Source organism: Xenopus laevis, chromosome 4S (assembly GCF_017654675.1).
Source record: "Xenopus laevis strain J_2021 chromosome 4S, Xenopus_laevis_v10.1, whole genome shotgun sequence".
Classification (NCBI taxonomy): domain Eukaryota; kingdom Metazoa; phylum Chordata; class Amphibia; order Anura; family Pipidae; genus Xenopus; species Xenopus laevis.
The window spans coordinates 10,770,808-10,789,628 of NC_054378.1; the positions used below are offsets into that span (position 1 = coordinate 10,770,808).

An 18,821-nucleotide genomic window follows, 5' to 3' on the forward strand; every position below is an offset into this window, starting at 1 on the left:
ATCCTAAAGTGCTGGCTCTTTCTGAAAGCACATGACCAGGCAAAATGACCTGAGATGCACCTACACACCAATATTACACCATCATGACTTTGTTACAGGAGCACCCTGTTCTGTTTGCTTAATTTACTGATGCAGTGTCTCCTGACACCTCTCTGCTCAGTTGTCTTACATCAGGAGATGCTCCTGTATCAGTCACGTAAAATGAGTGTGAAAAGTGATAGTATTATAAAATCTAAATATATATTTATATATATAAAATATAAATTGCCATTGAAAACATTGGTTAACAAACCTGCAGAGAATCATGCAAGGCTCACCTTGGCTACATTGTTTCAAGAGACAGAACCAGCAGTGCAGAAAGGGACAGAAAAATATCTCTTCCACAAGTTGCAATCACCTAAAAACCATTGGAAAGATTTGTGTATTGCAAAGTTACTTAGAGTTCCATTATTCTTTCATTCGGAAAACTTTCATTTTAACTTTAACATCTCCTTTAAATATCTCACCAACCGGGGAAAATCTATTCGGAATTATATGATGCAGTTTAAGAGATGCAACAAAACAGCGGAGTGAGGCAAACGGAAATGTGAAATGGCCTTCAAGGGCAATAAAGTAGAAGGGATAAAATAAAGCAGCAATAAAGCACATGGGATACAATAAGGCAATGGTGGGTAGAACAAGTCAAGGATAAAATAGAATCAAAGGTTTAAAGGCGCAGTTCGGGCTTAGAAATGAATTGTTTTGATGTTACAGTCGTGGTTTTAGTACCTTTGAGGTTCCACTTTCTCACGATTAAGGTCAACGAAACCAATTTTAATTAAAGTATGAAGCTGTTATCTGAGAGCTCAGGATTCTTTCTGCACAATTAGAGACTGTCGTTTTAGGACTAAAACCTCAGCAATGTTTTGCGTTTGATAGGGTTATACAGAAGCATCTTATAACAGCAACAGCCAATCAGTTGAACAGCCATTCAGTTATACAGCCAATCAGTTGAACAGCCAATCAGTTGGCAGCATTGGACCGCGGGGTCTGGGCCCACTAGGGCTGCCACATTCAAGGACCTCACCCCCCAGGTTCCCCCCCTCCACAGACCCCCAGTCATCCCCCCTCCCCACCAGCACAAACCTGCCTTTCTATTATCAATCAGGATGGGAAAGGTCAAGGTGCACACAGTTTAAGGTGGCCATAGGGTTGCCACAATTTTGGGGCATCATGGGGCGGAGCAATGTCATTGCAGGGTTAAACTGATGACGTCACAGGGCTATGGCTTGGCGATTGGCCAATAATTTTGAAAATCAGGCAGGTACTTTTGACGTTGGTAGCCCTTCTGAAAATCAGGCTGTCCGGGTCAAAACTGGGTGAGTGGCAACTCTAGGTGGCCATGGGGAAGGAGTCGCTATGGAATGCTCCCACTGCCGAAGTAACGCTGAGCCCATGACTAAGTGCCCTGAGTGGGTGCGAAACGCGTAGGGCGGATGGAGATGCAAATATGCATTTTTAATTTTGTATAAATTAAATATATATTTTTTACTAACTTTCCTTGGCCCTGCGGATCCGTTTGAGTGCCCTGCTTTTTCCACATATTTGTTGCCGTAGCGCTCCCTAAAGCTGGGGGTCTTGGGGCTGGAGCACCCAGACCACTTTTACTATTCGGTGAGTCATTTACAATTTATTCTGGAGCACCACTTCTCTTCCTACCTTTGAACTGTAGTGAAAAGTCGCCAGCGTTCGACGCCCAGGGCAAACTTCGCATGTTAGTGAATTAGGGTAGTGGTAGCGAGTATGCGCCTGGCGAAGTGCGTGCGAAGCGGTTGCTGGCGACAATTAACCCTTTAGTGAATCTGCCCCATTGTGTCAACCAGACGAATAAAGGACTAAACTTACAATACACATATAATCCAACAATAAAATCGCCATGACATATTGGATTTGGCTTGGAGCAACTTCAGAATTGTGTCTGCGTTTCCGAGAGAAGCAGCTGGTCTCCGGCAAGTGTACGTGGCTTTTTCAAACAAATAACACAAGGCCAAAAGCCAAGTCTGCGGGAAGACAAGTGCATCGCGGTGCGGCCAGATGGTGAATGGAAATGTCACATTTAAATACTGCAATACAAAGCGGCCCTAAACTCATAGAAACCCGTCTACTGTCGCATTCTCGTTGTGCTGAATGTCTCATAAATGAAATGAGTCTGTCTGTATCAATGGGACTGTCTGCAGCCTGTGGGGGGCGCTACTTGAGTTATCACCGTCTTTACTATACATGAACCACAAGGAAGGCTGCCTGGGTCTGCTCGCGTACTCGTAAATAAAATAAGCTTGCGGCAATATCCAGTGACCTTTTATTGAACACAGTGAAGGGATAAGGTCATCAGAATAAAATGGCGTTATTGCGTTTGATTTATTCCGAATAACACGATATTATTGTCACAACAGATTTCCATTGAAGACACATGGATATGATTTAGGCTGCTGAAGGAACACTGTATTCTAGTTATAAAAAAAAAAAAAAAAAATTATTTGCGGCGGTGATAATCAGGGCACCATAAATGATTCCCTATCTGGAGCACTGCGACGTTGGTATTCACAGCACAGAGGGAAGAGTCTCATAGGGACACTGGGCATGAACACAAAGAGTTATATTTAGTAAAATCATTTCGGGGAGGGAAAAAAGATTTTGTAAAAAAAAGTTATAGTCACTTTTTGTGCCTTCTGCTCCGTCCCTTTGTCATGAAGCAGCGGCAGTCTCACTTTGGTCCAAATGCTTGAAGTTAACACTTTTCATTACAAATGTCCAGGGAACCTCAATAAAAACAAGAGAGTTAATATAATGCCCTACACATGAGCCCACTGTAAAATGAATGTTCCATATTTTATAAAATGTCTGGAGAAAACCGGTTACCCAAAAAAAGTTTGTTAGGACTTTTGCAGGCAATTCTGCTTAAAAAAATGAAAAGTCGCCACTCGCCAGCGTATTTTGGAATTTAAAGCACTTTCAGCACACAGGATATGATGTAAGTGACAGAAGATGTAGCTGCTTTTTAGAATTTCACCTGATCCGAGGTAGAGAAGTAAAATCTGCACTCTACTGAATTTGCGGAATAACGGCCATTCGCCAGAGCGAAATTCGCATGGCGATAGAGTGCGAATGATTGTCGGTCTCTTTTGCTAGCGAATTGACGCCTGCGCCTGTTAGTGAATTGCCGATGTCCCTGTGGGTTTGATACCTGGCGAAAAGTCGCTAGCGTTAGCCATTTTGCCCTTTAGTAAATCTGCCCCAATAAGAGAACTGATCCTCCCGCTGGAGCTACAATATGCACATAATCTGTTCTGAGAACAATTGGAGAATTTGGATCTTCACACATTGAGTCTACTTGAAAATCATGTAACCAGTCCAGTACTAACCCACTGGTTCAGTTGGTGCAGGGGAGAATGAAAGATTATATTATTGGAGAACCAGTGGAGCCCACATTTTCATTTGTTGAATATTCACTTTACAGCCCACCCTTTCTTTCTAAAAGACCATCAAGAGCTGTGGTCCTCAAACATTCATAGAAGACTGTAGGCCACACAACTTCTGTATTTCATTTGGTTCAAGGCTTCTTCCCCCACTGCACTGGCCATCTTGCCCCTTCTTGAAATGAAGAGTTATTCAGCGAGCGGCTGCCATTTTTGTTGACATCACTTCCAGGGGGGTTATTTATCAAAATCCGAATTTTTCTGATTATTTTATTTAAAAAAGTCCAACCAAACTAGAATCCACGACCTTATTTATTATTAAAATAGCTAGATTTAATCGGATCAGGGAAAACTCGATAAAATATAGCAAAAATCCAAATCATGCAGTTTTTTTAAATGTTTTTTTTCCGGAACGCTTGATTTTTTCAGGCATTTTCCCAAATAGCCCAGATTTTTCAAATTTTTGCCCAAAAAGCCTGAAATAGTCCGATTTTCGGGCTAATCCCAATGCAGACCACAGAAACTACCAGATAGGGAACTCTCCCATTGACTTATATACAACCTCGGCAGGTGTGAGATGGCGGATTTTCAGATTCTGACTTTTTGCAACCTTGGGGTATAATAAATCTCAAAAAATTCAAATACTTTGAATCTTTGGCATTCGGACTTTAATAAATAACCCCCTCAGTGTCTGCTGCCCCAGTGTGATGGTTGGCCAGGACCAGATTGGTTTCCAGTTCACAAGCTCCTGCTCGGCGACGACTTCCTTGGAGGCAGATACTGGATGTGACACTTGCAAACATGGCTCCTGCCCACCCTGCTAAGAAACTGCATGGTCCCCATAGCTGTATGTATAGGGGAGACCTGGGGCCTTATATTTATTCCCTGGATGCAGGTAAGAGAGCAATAAGGGGAACAAAGCCATAAGGATCATTTATGAACTTAGTATAATGGAAGCAAATTGCATTGATTTTTACCCACAATGCCCACCTTAATTGCCTCCGTCGTTCTGAAACATTGTTAATTCTAAAATTCAGTGTTAAAATGACACTACCATGTGATTCTTGTGTCAAAGTCTGCTTCACCTATAGACATAATCTGCTTTGGGTACCCGAGAATTACCGACACCTCCAGGGTCCCTCAATAGCTCAATAGGCACATTGAGTACAGCAGAAGAGGCAGATGCAATGGTACTTAGCCCAGCCAAGAAATGCACAATAAAGCAATTTGTACGTGTGTACGCAGACCTTACAGCAAGAATGTCTACATCTCTATAAACTTGCATTGTCCTATGTGAATCCTTATTTCCTAGTCACCATTGCACCCCTCAATTTAAAAATGTCTACTGAAATAAAGGGGTTCTTGCAGATTGTCCATTCACTTGGCTATGGCAACTGAGCTTGATGAAAATCGTCTTCGACCGAAATTTCTGCTGGTGACGATAACGATAGTCTTTGTGTTCCATTGTATTTAAAGTTGGATGGCTTTTTTAATTTCTCTGGGCCAACTATGTTTTGTGGGTCTGTGTGTTTTCTGCCTTTGTATAACAATATCCATTTATATTATATCTCAATTACAGATTCGACACAGCAACCGGACCAAAGTATGGCTCCAACGGAATCGCCCACATGGACTTTACAAGGAACTAAGTCTTCCTTCACAGACAGTGGTGTTCTTGACACAGTAGGAAAAGTGCTGGAGAATACCACCTTGTACAATATATTTGTATTGCTATCCAGCAAGAATACAAAGAACTATATCACCCCAGCTTCAGGTGTGCAGAAAAATGTATCTATGCTAATGGGGGAGTATAACTCTTCTACTGAACTGTCAACAGCATCTACATCTCAATTGTCTGATCAAGAAGACACCAACTCAGGTCAAAATAATGCCAGCATATTAACCTATTTGTTCCCATCTTATTCGTTGACTCACACTCCATCTCCTGTCTCATCTCACTCAATATCTCCTGTTGTTTCAAAGGAAAATACTGGTTCAAGTAATCTGGGTGATTTTCCTTCCTCATCATTGTCACCTTCATTGTCATCGTTGTCACCTTCATTGTCATCATTTCCAGCTTCCAGTGGAGGCTTTTCCAATGATACAGTGTCTACTACTACTGTGCCTTATACACCAAACAGAGTAACTTTGGGAAGCAATACCAACATGACCAGCACTAGGTCTTCTGCAACAAACAACCATCTTCTTATGGAAAACACCAGCACTTTGAAGGCCTTTGGAGAACATCTACTGTCTTCTGAAGAAACCACAACAGCACCTACTCCTTTGTCTGTTACTTCTAAAGGACTACTCGCAGGAATCATAACAATATTCACACAAGCAAATAGAGATATTCCAACTGTATATTCCAGTGTAACCACTAATGTCTTACAAAGTACCAGTACAACTGAAATGCTGAACTCAGAGGTCTTATCTACGTCTGCTGAAAATTCTACTCTCCAGCATTTTATGGTATCTGAAAGTTTGTTATCTACAATAAAAGGCCAGGACACTAGACCAAATGAGAAGCCTTCTGCTTTATATGATACTTTAACAACAACAACAACGGATGTTTCCTTGTATACAAGAGATGATATCTTGTTGAAGTCAGTATCTACTGATTCACTAAGCACCAGTCACCTTGAATATAAACAAACCTCTTCTTTAATTCTTCCAGGTTCAACGGTGCCTACTAATGAGTTAGTATCAAAGGGAACCAATGTAACACATTTTGCAGAGGCGACCGTAACATTTTCTAAGGCGACAACGGAAATGAATATGAATAAGCCTTACACTGATATATCACTGTCCACTTTGTCTTTTACAAAAGATACCCATGTTTTATCCTCTAGGGATCATACTACTACAGTGATTAATTCTTCCGATGAAATCGTTCACATCGAATCTCCATCAACTGCTGTTTTTAGTAGTAACGCATTAACAACGATCAATAAAAATAACAACCCTGATTCCTCTAATCCAGTATCTGATTCAACATCTTCCTCCGGGGCTCAGGAGACAAATAGCCTGCATTCTCAGCAAACAGATAAGGAGAGTATGTCTACAACAAGCAATAAAATAGCACTTTCCACAGAATTTAAAATAGTATCTGATTCTGTATCCTTGACAAAAGGGACTAGAACAGAACACCCTGCCAGCACCATAAACTCTTTCCCTACAGGAATAAGCCAAGTGTTGACAAGTCCTACTCATATCGTAGCATCATTCCCATATTTGACTACTCTGGAAGTTCTAAAAACATCTACAACTGGTCAGTCTTCTTCAGACAACTCATACACCAGCTTACCAGAAGACTCATCCACCAGCTTACCATCCTCGATATCAACTCAGACAGAGCAGCCTAGAACATCAGACCGTCTCATCTCAGCAGGTTCAACTTCCCAGTTTGTCTCTGGTATAATGGGTGGTTCAGAAGCATCATTAAAAGATATCTCAGATACGTCACCACCTACATGGTACTCAACCTTATCACTGACTTCTCTACAGTCTGTTTCAGATGCTTCACAAATATCCACGACCACAAGAGACACTTTACCTTATAGAACACAAACGATGATACAAACACATGAGTTACAAACTGACAATGTACAGACTAGTCCTTCAGATATCAGCTTCTACAGCAGTACAATAACTCTCAGCGTGAGTGAGGGGATTACATTGTCAAGATCAACACATCAAACAACTACCTCAAACTTCCAACAGTCAGAAAACACAACACCATATTCTGGTGACTTAATTACCCCTGTTAACACTGGTACACATTCTAGTACAGGTGAAGTAGCTAGTAGTACATCATCAGATGTAACCACTCAACACTCAACAAGCACTTTCCCTAAAACGACTGCCTCCAGTACAGTTATTAATATAAAGACAAATATTCCAGATATTACACAATCTTCTGTATCTGAAACTTCTTCTTTGTTATTTACATCTACTAGAAATGGAGACAAAGATTCACATTCCACCACAATCAACCCTTATAGCAGTGAAGATAGTACAGTTTTGCAATCAACTGTAAATACTCTTAGTGAATTAACATCCCCCTTTAACCATACTACATTTTCAGGTACAGTGAAATCAGATATTCCTGAAGTTAATACACCAGTACCATCAGCCAGTCCATCAAGCACTCCTTTTTGGGATGTATCTACAGAGGTGGTTTCTTCTACCCATAGTAGTTCTACTGACATACAAACAGGAAGGACTATAGTGTTCCCTACTACAAAGAAATTGGAAACAAGTGATATCACAGTTCAGCGATCAACATCTTTGGTTGACATGGAAAATGAGTCAGTTACAACTATTACTACTGAAAAAGCAAGCCAATCCAATCACGTGCCAAGCAGTACTACCAGCAACCTATTATACACATTGACCTCTGATTTGGCAAATATTACTGTGAATGTGAGTTCTACTGCCTACGTTTCTTCAGAATTTACAGGTAGCAATGCCTTGATTTCTTCCTCAACAGGTCAGTTTACTGATCATTCAAGTCCATCAACAACAACAAGCAACCCATTATCCACATTGACCTCTGATTTGGCAAATATTACTGTGAATGTGAGTTCTACTGCCTACGTTTTTTCAGAATTTACAGGAAGCAATGCTTTGATTTCTTCCTCAACAGGTCAGTTTACTGATCATTCAAGTCCATCAACACCAACAAGCAAAAAAAACAGTCCAAGTCTAATGAGCACTTACAACTTATCTACAGAAAGCTCTTCCACCCCTTCATCATTTTTTCAGACAATCACTCGTAGAACTGAAGTTCCTTCTAAACAACCTACGCCGACTAAAATGTCTTCCGCTTTAACATCTGATGGCACTCTTACAACTCAAGAGCATTCAAGATCTACTGCAGCAGAGCATTCAGAGGTCTCTACAGTCACACCAACACATGTTAGTGCTTCCCCTGTGAATACTTCAGAAATAGGCCGTTCTACTGGAAGTTCCACTAATGGTGAAGCCTCTGTGACCACATTTCACACCACAAACCATTTATCATCCAACTCCATAAGTTCAACCCGCTCATCCCCCATACCATATTCTCCCACAGTATTTCCAACAAACATCTCCAATTCTGTTTTTACAGTCCTTTCTACGGTACCTACTGGTGAATCATCAGCAGTTTCATTAACAGAAAATGGAACATGGAAATCGAGTTCTACATCAACCATTTCAACCATGCAAATGTCTTCAGTGCACGAAACTCACAAGGTCTCCACAAGCAATATGTTTATCTCAACAACTTTGCAATCGACTGCACGCTCAGAGACAACTACAACTACACCAACTACAACAGCGTTTCTTGGAACATCCTCAACTGCACAAAAAAGCATGCATACTCCAACCTCTGTTTTTCTTCCGACCAAGATATTAAATACAACCACTACACCCCTCATAGCTACAACACATACGTCTACTACTGTGAAGACTGTAACTCCAGCCACCAGTGTGACTATAACTAAACCAGCAACGGTACCAACTGTTAAAACAGAATTAACATCTACAACAATAACAACACAGTCAGTGACTCACAGTCCATCACTAACGATTACAACATTGGAACCCAGCACAGTTGCAACAACTCCTTTAGCTTTGGAGTGCAAATTGTCTCCTCAAACCATGCTAAAAACAGGTATGTATGGGCCACCCACCCCAACTTCTATCAGATGAGCCCCCACTAATCTTTACATTTGGCCATGTCACATCTTGTTAGAGCTTCCATGATGTGATCACTGACCAGGAGTACAGTATGTGCATGGACTGGTCAACTTTTGGTGGGAACTATGGTAAAGTCCATAAAACACATAGAAGCAGTAGCATCATCTACTGGTTCAAGTTAAACCATTGCTGTTATGAAATATTGTCCGATCAACCCAATGATGTCCTTTATCCTAGCTGATAAACTAGGGAGCTATTACACTAGAGAAGAACCGAAATTCAGTCAGTTTAGGCTTAAAGGTGTTCTCCTTTGCTGACCCATGTACCTGAGTGTCCGAAAAATAATTTTTGGGTTCAAGGGTAAGGATGAGGAGTGAGACTAATTCACACATTCAGTTCCTGAATCTGCTTCGGTAACCTGATTGGCTCAAGTTATTTGGCCAATCAATATGCCAGGAGACTGCATTTTCTGTAGCATGCTTTTTTTTAGTTATTTATGTATTTTAGTGGCTATTTTGTATAGAAGGGAATTTATATACGTTAAACTATATAGCCAAAAGTATGTAGACACCTGCCTTTCCAACATCTCATTCCAAAATCAAGGGTATTTATATGAAGTTTGTCTCCTCATTGTTGCTATAACAGCCTCTATTTTTCTAGGAAGGCTTCCACTACATCTTGAAACTTTGTTGGTGGGTTTTGCTTTGTAAATCCATCCAGGTGAGGACTTCTTCCAACATAACTCCTTAGTCCTCCCAGGGAGACAAATGATTAGATTTGGCCTAGCATTTTGGTGACTAAACCAGTAAAGATCCGTTTGTTTGGTGACCTCGCCAAATGAACGTATCATATTAGTGCACGCCCAGCTTTATTGAGGTTAGGTACTATTCTTGATGGCTTGGTCAATATTCCAGTTCATCCTAAAGATGTTCAGTTGGGTTGAGGCCAAGGCTGGGCAGTCAGGTTCTCTCATTTTAGCAAACCCTATTTGGACCTTGCTTTGGGCTTAAGTACAACACTGTCAAGAATGACATTGTACGGAGCAGGGTTTAAGATTATTAAAGGAGAAGGAAAGGTCTTTGTACTTGGAGGTGCCAAAAGTTAGGCACCCCCTAATGATCGCATTTACTTACCTGAAATTTCGGGGAGGTGCCCCTATAAGGAGAAAACTGCACCGGCCCGGGATTCTTCCAGCGATTCTACCATGGATCGATCTTCTTTTTTCTCGCGGCTGCACTCGCATAGTAGAGCGAAAAGCCAAACTTTAACGAAAAAGCTTTTTATTTAGTTCTACTGCTCATGCGTATGCACTGGGAAATTTAAAGAAAGAAGAAGCCGGAAGAAAATTGCTCCGTGGTGCTTGCTGGAAGAACCCCGGGCGGGTGCAGTTTTCACCTAATAGGTGCACCAGCACTGGGTTTCAGGTAAGTGATTGCGATCACTTGGGGGTGATCAGCAGTGAGTGATCCAGCGTAAGGCGTCATTTTTGTTGGAATATCCAGATATTTTTGGCCAAAGATGAGTTTTGATACTTTGGCAATGTAGGGTATATTAGCCATGCTAGATTGTAATATTCCTACAAACACAATATGAAATATTTTATCTTCTTGTTCAGTTCTTACTATGCCACAATGGCTGCCAGACAAGGACACGGAGAACGTTGTACAGAGTATGAAGGAAGTCCTTATGGATACTCTATATCAAGCTTTAAAGCTGCCGATTCAGGTTCTTGTAAACCAGGCTTCAATAACAGTAAGTTCTGCAAATGATATCAGTCATGTTTTTTAATGGTTTATGGTTATTTCCCCTATAAGACATATTATCTTATTAATTTTTTTTTGTATTTCAGATAGCCACAGATCAGAAATTCAAGAATCTGACTGTCGGATATTTTGTTCTGGTGAATATTTCGGTTTATATCCCTTCCACTATCACAGACATTATTGCGGCCAGTTCTAGTTACGTAGATAACCTGATGCGCCAGATACCAAAACTTCTCTCGGTGCCCGTGCCCGCTGCACCATGGGATCCAGTGCCGGATTACATCTACAGGTTAAAGACAGGCATGTGATTTATTATGTATCGGATATACCCAGAGCTTTATTTCAGGGGAAGCAAATAGAGGGGACTACCCTGGGCCTCACAGATGATGGGGCCTTCCGAGCAGTAGTTGTAATTAGTATGAGCTGGGGCAGCAGAACAAATTTGTGATAGTTGGTCAAGATGGCAAAACAGTTACTTTTTATGTCATTGTTATAGTGATGCACAGGTCAACAGAAAATTGATTGAGACTCAACCCTAACACACCTGCTCCTAACAAACTGACATGGTGTATGTCCTTACTTATATACCCAATCCCTCTGATATGAGACATGACATGAGAATATAAATAAGCAACACCATCAGAATGAGCAGGAATCTAAAGGATCTGATGATATTGAATCATCCTTCCAAGTCCTACCCGAAGGCATGGGCTCCGATGCCCAAGTTTCACTGAAGGAACAGCTTGGGTGGGTCCACCTTCGGCGAAGCTAGGGTGAGCCCCACCATCCCCGCCCCCCGAAGGGGTTTAGGGCTGTTTGGACTCCCCTTCGCCGAAGCTAGCGGGAGTCCCGTCTACCCTGGGTTCTTCCGAAGCTTCCCCCAGGGCGTAAGTCATAGCCTGGGGTCCAGCCAAGAGACTATGACACCCATCCAGGGTGCTCGAACCAAACACAAAAAAGGTGCCGGAAGCTGCGGCCGGAAGCTGGCGGCTGGAAAAAAGAAAAACGGCACCCCCTGCCGAGCGGCTTGGTGAGGGATGAAGCAAGATTTAAACAAGAAGTGCATGTGCTTTGTGCAAGACCCTTCTGCTTTCAGCAAACTTCCGCCTCCCCGGCCTAGACCAGAGGAGTCCAAGTGTGTCTCCGTTTTCAAATAAGAGTATAAAGACGGATACCTAGCCAAAAGGCCCAGTGTGACAAAACCTGGTCTTAGCCAGCCAGAGGACCAAGTGTTTTTCCTTCTTCACAGAAGTTGTACCTAGCCAAAAGGCCCAGTACTACACTTGATCTTAGCCAAAAGGTGGAGAAGCGATCTGATGTATGTGGGGTGGGGTCAAGGACAAAATTCAGTTTGTTGCTATCCGCAACCTACTGGAACAGTGATGCTCCGGCCTGAACTTGCCAGACCCATGGGCCCAACCTTTGGCTATTCAGCTGTTGTTGAAATATAAACCCAAACACCCTCTGACAGCCGAAGACACATTAAGGCCCATTTATTTCAAGCAGATGTTGATGAACTACAGCTCCGAACATCATAGAGAAAATATACAAAAACAACACTCCCAGTCCCAGAATCCTCCAACATGGGATCAAGGTAAATGAGGCTGGAGGTTATATAGGTAGAACTTTGCTTCTTTGAACTTTGAATGTGGCTGCCATGCTGGATCTAATGATGCCTCCCCAGCCTCACTAGAAGGAACAATCCTTGACGACTTTGGGCATGTTCTGGGCAGTAAAATAATTAGCACGCACCAAGCCCGAGTTGGGGAGAACTTAGAACTAATGGACGTGATGTAGAAATTAGGGATGCACCGAATCCACTGTTTTGGATTCGGCCGAATCCTTTGCAAAGATTCAGCTGAACTGAATCTGAATCTACTTTGCATATGCAAATAAGGGGTGGGAAGGGGAAACATTTTTTACTTCCTTGTTCTGGGAAAAAAAGTCACGCGATTTACCTCCCCGTCCCTAATTTGCATTTGCAATTTAGGATTCAGATTAGGTTCGGCCGGGCAACAGGATTCAGTCGGATCTGAATCTTGGATTCGGTGCATCCCTAGTAGAAATACAGTATTTTGCTAGACAAATTTTAACCTGAAGAGTAAATAATTACATGGATTTATAAAGGGATATTTGCTCCAGTTCTGTATCCCATAGCAGTTAGCTGGTGGCTATAGGTTCGTAGACCTGCCGGCAAATATTGCACCTCTTACTTACTACGTTATGCTGAAATATTTCTGCAGGAAAAACACTCTGCACTGAATATCATTTAAAGGCCCCCTGTGATCAGTAATGATAAAACAATATATACGTTAATGTGATATATACATAGTATATTCCGGGTATAGAAAATCGGGTGCTGCTTCTCCGTGCCAAGGAAAATAAGTGTGTCTTCTGTGTCATTGGCAGTTGTGAAGTTAATGGCGACAGCAGGGAACATCCACACGTGCAGTTATGCGCAGAGCATGGAGCAGAGGCTGCGGGTTGCATATGACAAAGCAGAAGTGCAGACAACCAATAGAAACAGCAACCTCACAGTACAGGTAAGTTATACTTTACTTTCAATTCTGCACTGGGCAAGGAAGCCTAATACCCCCTGATTGTGTCTGTAAGGATTGCAAGCTTCATATTAAAGTGGCATTGATGGGAAAGGGAAACAGTAGCAGGCAGGACATGGGAAGCATATATATATATATGTATATATATATATATATGTATATGTATATATATATATATATATGTATATGTATATATATGTATATATATATATATATATATGTATATATGTATATATATATATATATATGTATATATATTATATATATATATATATATATATATATGTATATATATGTATATATATGTATATATATATATATATGTATATATATATATATATATATGTATATATATATATATATGTATATATATATATATATATATGTATATATATATATATATATATGTATATATATATATATATATATGTATATATATATATATATATATATATATACACACATACAAAGTATGCAGATGCCAGGTTTGTCATTTCAACCACTATCTGGTTCCTAGGTAAGGAACATGCCACCTGTTCAATTTAAACCCAAACAGTTTGGTTTTTCTAAGGCCTGTTCTGGTCTCGCCATTCTGTTGGGTTTTCAGCCTTGTGAAACCGAACAGAAATGTGCCCAATAGATAAAAACATTTACATACTAAGATACTCACCTTAACACGGCCTAGTTATTATCAAGTACAGTTAATTTCTTATTATTTCAGAAGCAAAAAAAAAAGCAATTCATAGATACATAGTTAAGTTGGGTTGAAAAAAAGTGTCCAATGTCCAATCAATCAAAAATAAGAAATTGTTTTTCTGAATTAGCATTTCTGTATTTCAGAGCTTTCTTGATAACCGATTTCTGTATAATAGGCAGAATATAGATAGAGATAGGGTTGAAAAGATTCAGAAAACTGAACAGAAATCAAGCCATTTGTATCTAAGTCAGTGATCCCCAACCAGTAGCTCGTGAGTAACGTGTTGCTCTCCAACCACCTGGGATGTTGTTCCCAGTGGCCTCGAAGCAGGTGCTTATTTTTGAATTCCAGCCTTGGAGTCAAGTTTTAATTGTATAAAAACAAGTATAGTGCCAAGTAGAGTCTCCTGTAGGCTGCCAGTCCACATAGGGGCTACCAAATAGCCAATCATAGCCCTTATTTCCTCTTATAGTCCTCGTATTGCCGTTACCATGCTGGGAGAGTCACGAGCATCTGCCAAATATTTTCGGTGCCTTGAAATAAAACGTAATGCAGAACGGTGGGGAATTTTGGCAGCGTTTCGCCCTTGCTGAGACGGCACCTGTTTAGTTCTGGGAAGTCATTTGTGATTAAAATCCTGCGCAGGAGCAGTGACCTACAGGGAATAAATCAGAAAAAATTGCTTAGAATTAGCGAGTCTATAACATTCTAAATGATAACTTAAAGGTGAACCACCTCTTTAACCCTAACCCTGATAATACAGAATATAACACAATTAGTGATGGGCGAATTTATTCGCCAGGCGTGAATTTGCGGCAAATTCCTGCGATTCGCCCCCCAGCGAATAAATTTGCGAACCCCCCGTGAAAATTCACCGGTGAATCTGCGGAGGCGTACAAAAAAACGGACGTCAGCGTCAAAAACGAGACGCTGGCGCCGTTTTGCGAATTTTTCCCTGTTTCGCTAATTTCGCTGGAAATTCGAGAATTTTTCGGTGAAGCGAAACGCCCCAAATTCACCCATCACTAAACACAATGTTCCATTTGAGCAGTTTATATAAAGTGCAGAACATATAGAACAAGGATTCCAAACCTTTAGATTAGGACCCAAAAAATGGGGACCAAAACCAGATAAATAACGGCTTCTGGGCCAATTCTTGGGTCAGTTTCTCCAGGTTAATTCCGGCCCCCGGTGTGGGACCAGTTATCCAGAATGCGCAGACCTGGGGTTTTCCGGATAACGGATATTTCCTTAATTTAGATCTTCATACCTTAGATCTACTAAAGAATCATGTAGACATTAAATAAACCCAATAAACTGGTTTTGCTTCCAATAAGGATTAATTATATCTTAGTTGGGATCAAGTACAGGTATGGGACCTGTTATACAGAATGCTCGGGATCTGGGGTTTTCCAGATAGCGGATATTTCTCTAATTTGGATCTTCATACCTTAGATCTACTATAGAATCATGTAAACATTAAATAAACCCAATAAACTGGTTTTGCTTCCAATAAGGATTAATTATATCTTAGTTTGGATCAAGTACAGGTATGGGACCTGTTATACAGAATGCTCGGGACCTGGGGTTTTTCCGTATTTAGGATCTCCATACCTTAAATATACTAGGAAATCATGTAAAAATTAAATAAACCCAATAGCTGGTTTTGCTTCCAATAAGGATTAATTACAACATACTGTTTTATTATTACAGAGAAAAAGTAAATCATTATTTTTTCGATTATTTGGATAAAATGGGGCCTGTGGGAGACGGCCTTTCTGTAATTCGGTACTATTTGGATAATGGGTTTCCAGATAACGGGTAGCCTAAAACTCAGTGCTCTGGTACGGAGGATGGGCATGCACGAGATCCTGTAGTAGGGAGGGGGGCACTAGAGGACGTTGGCCTCCGGGGGTGAAATCTGGCTCTTGTAGAAAGGTCTACTATTCATAGAAAATATAGGAAAATATAGAATTTATACTGAACACAACATATATTTATGGTTAATTATGATAACAACGTATGGTCCCAATGGGCTACACAGAATAACCAAGAGAATAACCAACCAGTTGCAATATACATTACTGCACCATACAGCATAGCCTACATTTCTACGGTGAACTTCCCCTTTAATGCTCTTTTACTGCAAGTGTAAAAAATCCTTAAATGAAAAACAAGGCTAAAATAGAAGCAATAAATACAAGATCCAGAACAGACGCAGCACATATAATGGAAGTGTTGAGGCTCTAACATTTGCTAAGAATAATTATCTTTCTGAAGGTGTGAAATCAGCTCTTTTAATGATCTGTCAATATTCATGCGGCGAGTATATACCATATGTGATACATTTGACTGGTTGCAGAAACATTGTGTATCATGCATAATGAAGTTATCATTTTGGATCAGTTCAACTCAATGCACAATACCCTAGCCGTGTTCATGTAACACCAAATAAAGGTTCACTTTGCCTTAACCTTCTATATTTTAAGTTTCCCTTTGTATTTGACCAATGAGCTTTTCCCATTTTGATCCATTTCCTTAGATCTTAAGCACTTCCCAAACTGGGCAGCTTCTCACGTTGATCTATGTCGTGAAGAACAGCAGCTTCTTCTTGAATGGGACAACGTCTAGCAGCCTCCTCAATGCTCTCTCGGGAGAAGTGGTGGGCTATTATCTTGGGGACCCTCCTTCAATCATTGCAGAACGTAAGTACCTAGATGTTAGCAAGGCTGCCATTAGTCTTGATCTACCTAACCAGTCCTTCTTCAGGTTGGCCATTGGTCTCACAGAGTTATTTTCTGGGATTCTTGGAACCGATTTTCTCAGAAAAAAAAATGGTTATTGGGTCATTTGGAGCACTCTGCCTTAAAACTACTAATGCTGGCTAGGTGGAGAATGGATGCACCAGTTTTTGGAGAAGACCTCCCATGGTTGTGTGTTCTTACTGTAGATATGCAGATGGTCCTCATATATTTTGTTTTCAGCTGTGATGTCAGCATGGGGAATGTAAGTACCAGCAGTCATGAGTAAGAGCCCTTAAAATTACCAACCTATGGATAAGGTTGACCACACATGCATTGTTTTGACTATACCATTTGCTGATTTCCAATCTGGTTGCATGGCTATGATTTTTGTTTTTGTCTATGACCCAATGGAAAAGTGAGTTGATCTGTGACCTCATGCATGCGAAAAGCTGGCCATCGGCCAAATGAGCGGATCTTTCACCGACATTCCCACCAACGGCAGAGCTATATCGGGTAATCCGAACAGTTGGCCCTAGGGGTGAACGATCGGATTACAACAAGGAGCAATGGGCTCTGACGGGTCGGTCGGTGGAAGAATTAAACCTTTGATATCGTGCCCAGATATCTATCAGGGAAGACCCGATGGAAGTCCCCATAGATTGCAGATAAATTGCAGAATTGGTCTAAAGGACAGCTTAATCTGCCCGTGTATGGTCACCTTTAGGATGGGTGTCTCTGGAGGCAGCTACATATATCTACCAGACTGTACAATAGGATGATGCTCCTTTGCAACCCTATGTAACTAATCAGCAGTTTGACATATCCATTGCCTTATGTGCTGCTTAGAAGAAGCAAGTGCCTAGGATGCAATGGTGGGGGTACAAGAACCCTAGGCACTAGGACCCTAGGCATTTGGAGCTGGTGTGGCATTGGACGCCGACCCCTCCCTACTCCTCTGACCCCCCCCCACTCCTCCGACCCCCCCCCCCCCCCCCCGGTCCTTGCAAAAGAATTTGGCTCTACACCAAAAAAGGTTGGGGACTGCTGCTTTAGTGGTTTCCAGGCTGGAATGTATTGCTATTAGTTTTAGCCTCCCTATGGCCATATTCTAGCAGACAAAGTTGATATGTACATATATTCAGTAAAACCTCGATTTTAAGTCCCCTGATTTTAAGTTTTCAGGCATTTTACATTTTATTATTTGTGGTCCCATCAAATTTATACTGCATTTCAATGGGTGCATGTCCCTTATTTTAAGTAATGTTTGTCCTGATGTTCCCAAAAACTGCTTTTTCTCCCTGCACCAATCACTTATTGCTTTTGGTTGTGTATGTGACTAAGGGCTCTTACACACGGGCGTTCCGACCTGCGCTCCCCTGCGTTCCGTTTTTTGGCGTTCAGCCGCAGGGGAGCGCAGGAATAGACGCAAGTCATTATTTGAAATGGGGCTGTACTCACTCAGGCGCGTGTAGGCGCCGAACGCAGGTTCAGACGCAACATGCTGCATTTTTCCTGCGTTCGGCGCCTACACGCGCCTGAGTGAGTACAGCCCCATTTCAAATAATGACTTGCGTCTATTCCTGCGCTCCCCTGCGGCTGAACGCCAAAAAACGGAACGCAGGGGAGCGCAGGTCGGAACGCCCGTGTGTAAGAGCCCTAAGAGTCTTGCACGTGCCCCTCATAGTGTTAACGCTGCAATGTTTAACCCTTGTTATTAACACACTAAATATTGTATCTCAAAGTAAAACAGACTCCTGTGCTTATATCCTTTCAATACTCGAAGAAAAAGTTACTTTAAGGGCTCTTACTCACGAGCGTTTTTACCTGCGCTCCCCTGCGTTCCGTTTTTCGGCGTTCAGCCACAGGGGAGCGCAGGAATAGACGCATTTCATTTTTTCCAATGGGGATGTACTCACACA

General features: G+C 41.4%; 1 protein-coding gene across 2 annotated transcripts in view; it reads left to right on the forward strand.

The window, feature by feature from the left end:
* Positions 1–18,821, forward strand: part of kiaa1549l.S (KIAA1549-like S homeolog) — an 84,898-nt gene that overhangs the window by 19,109 nt on the left and 46,968 nt on the right. For both annotated transcript variants that reach the window (XM_041560903.1, XM_041560902.1), the window contains exons 2-7: positions 5,035–5,334; positions 8,569–9,114; positions 10,756–10,892; positions 10,990–11,203; positions 13,313–13,446; positions 16,701–16,863. In XM_041560903.1, coding sequence (XP_041416837.1) covers positions 5,035–5,334; positions 8,569–9,114; positions 10,756–10,892; positions 10,990–11,203; positions 13,313–13,446; positions 16,701–16,863 — 1,494 coding nt within the window. The remainder of the gene's footprint in view (positions 1–5,034; positions 5,335–8,568; positions 9,115–10,755; positions 10,893–10,989; positions 11,204–13,312; positions 13,447–16,700; positions 16,864–18,821) is intronic.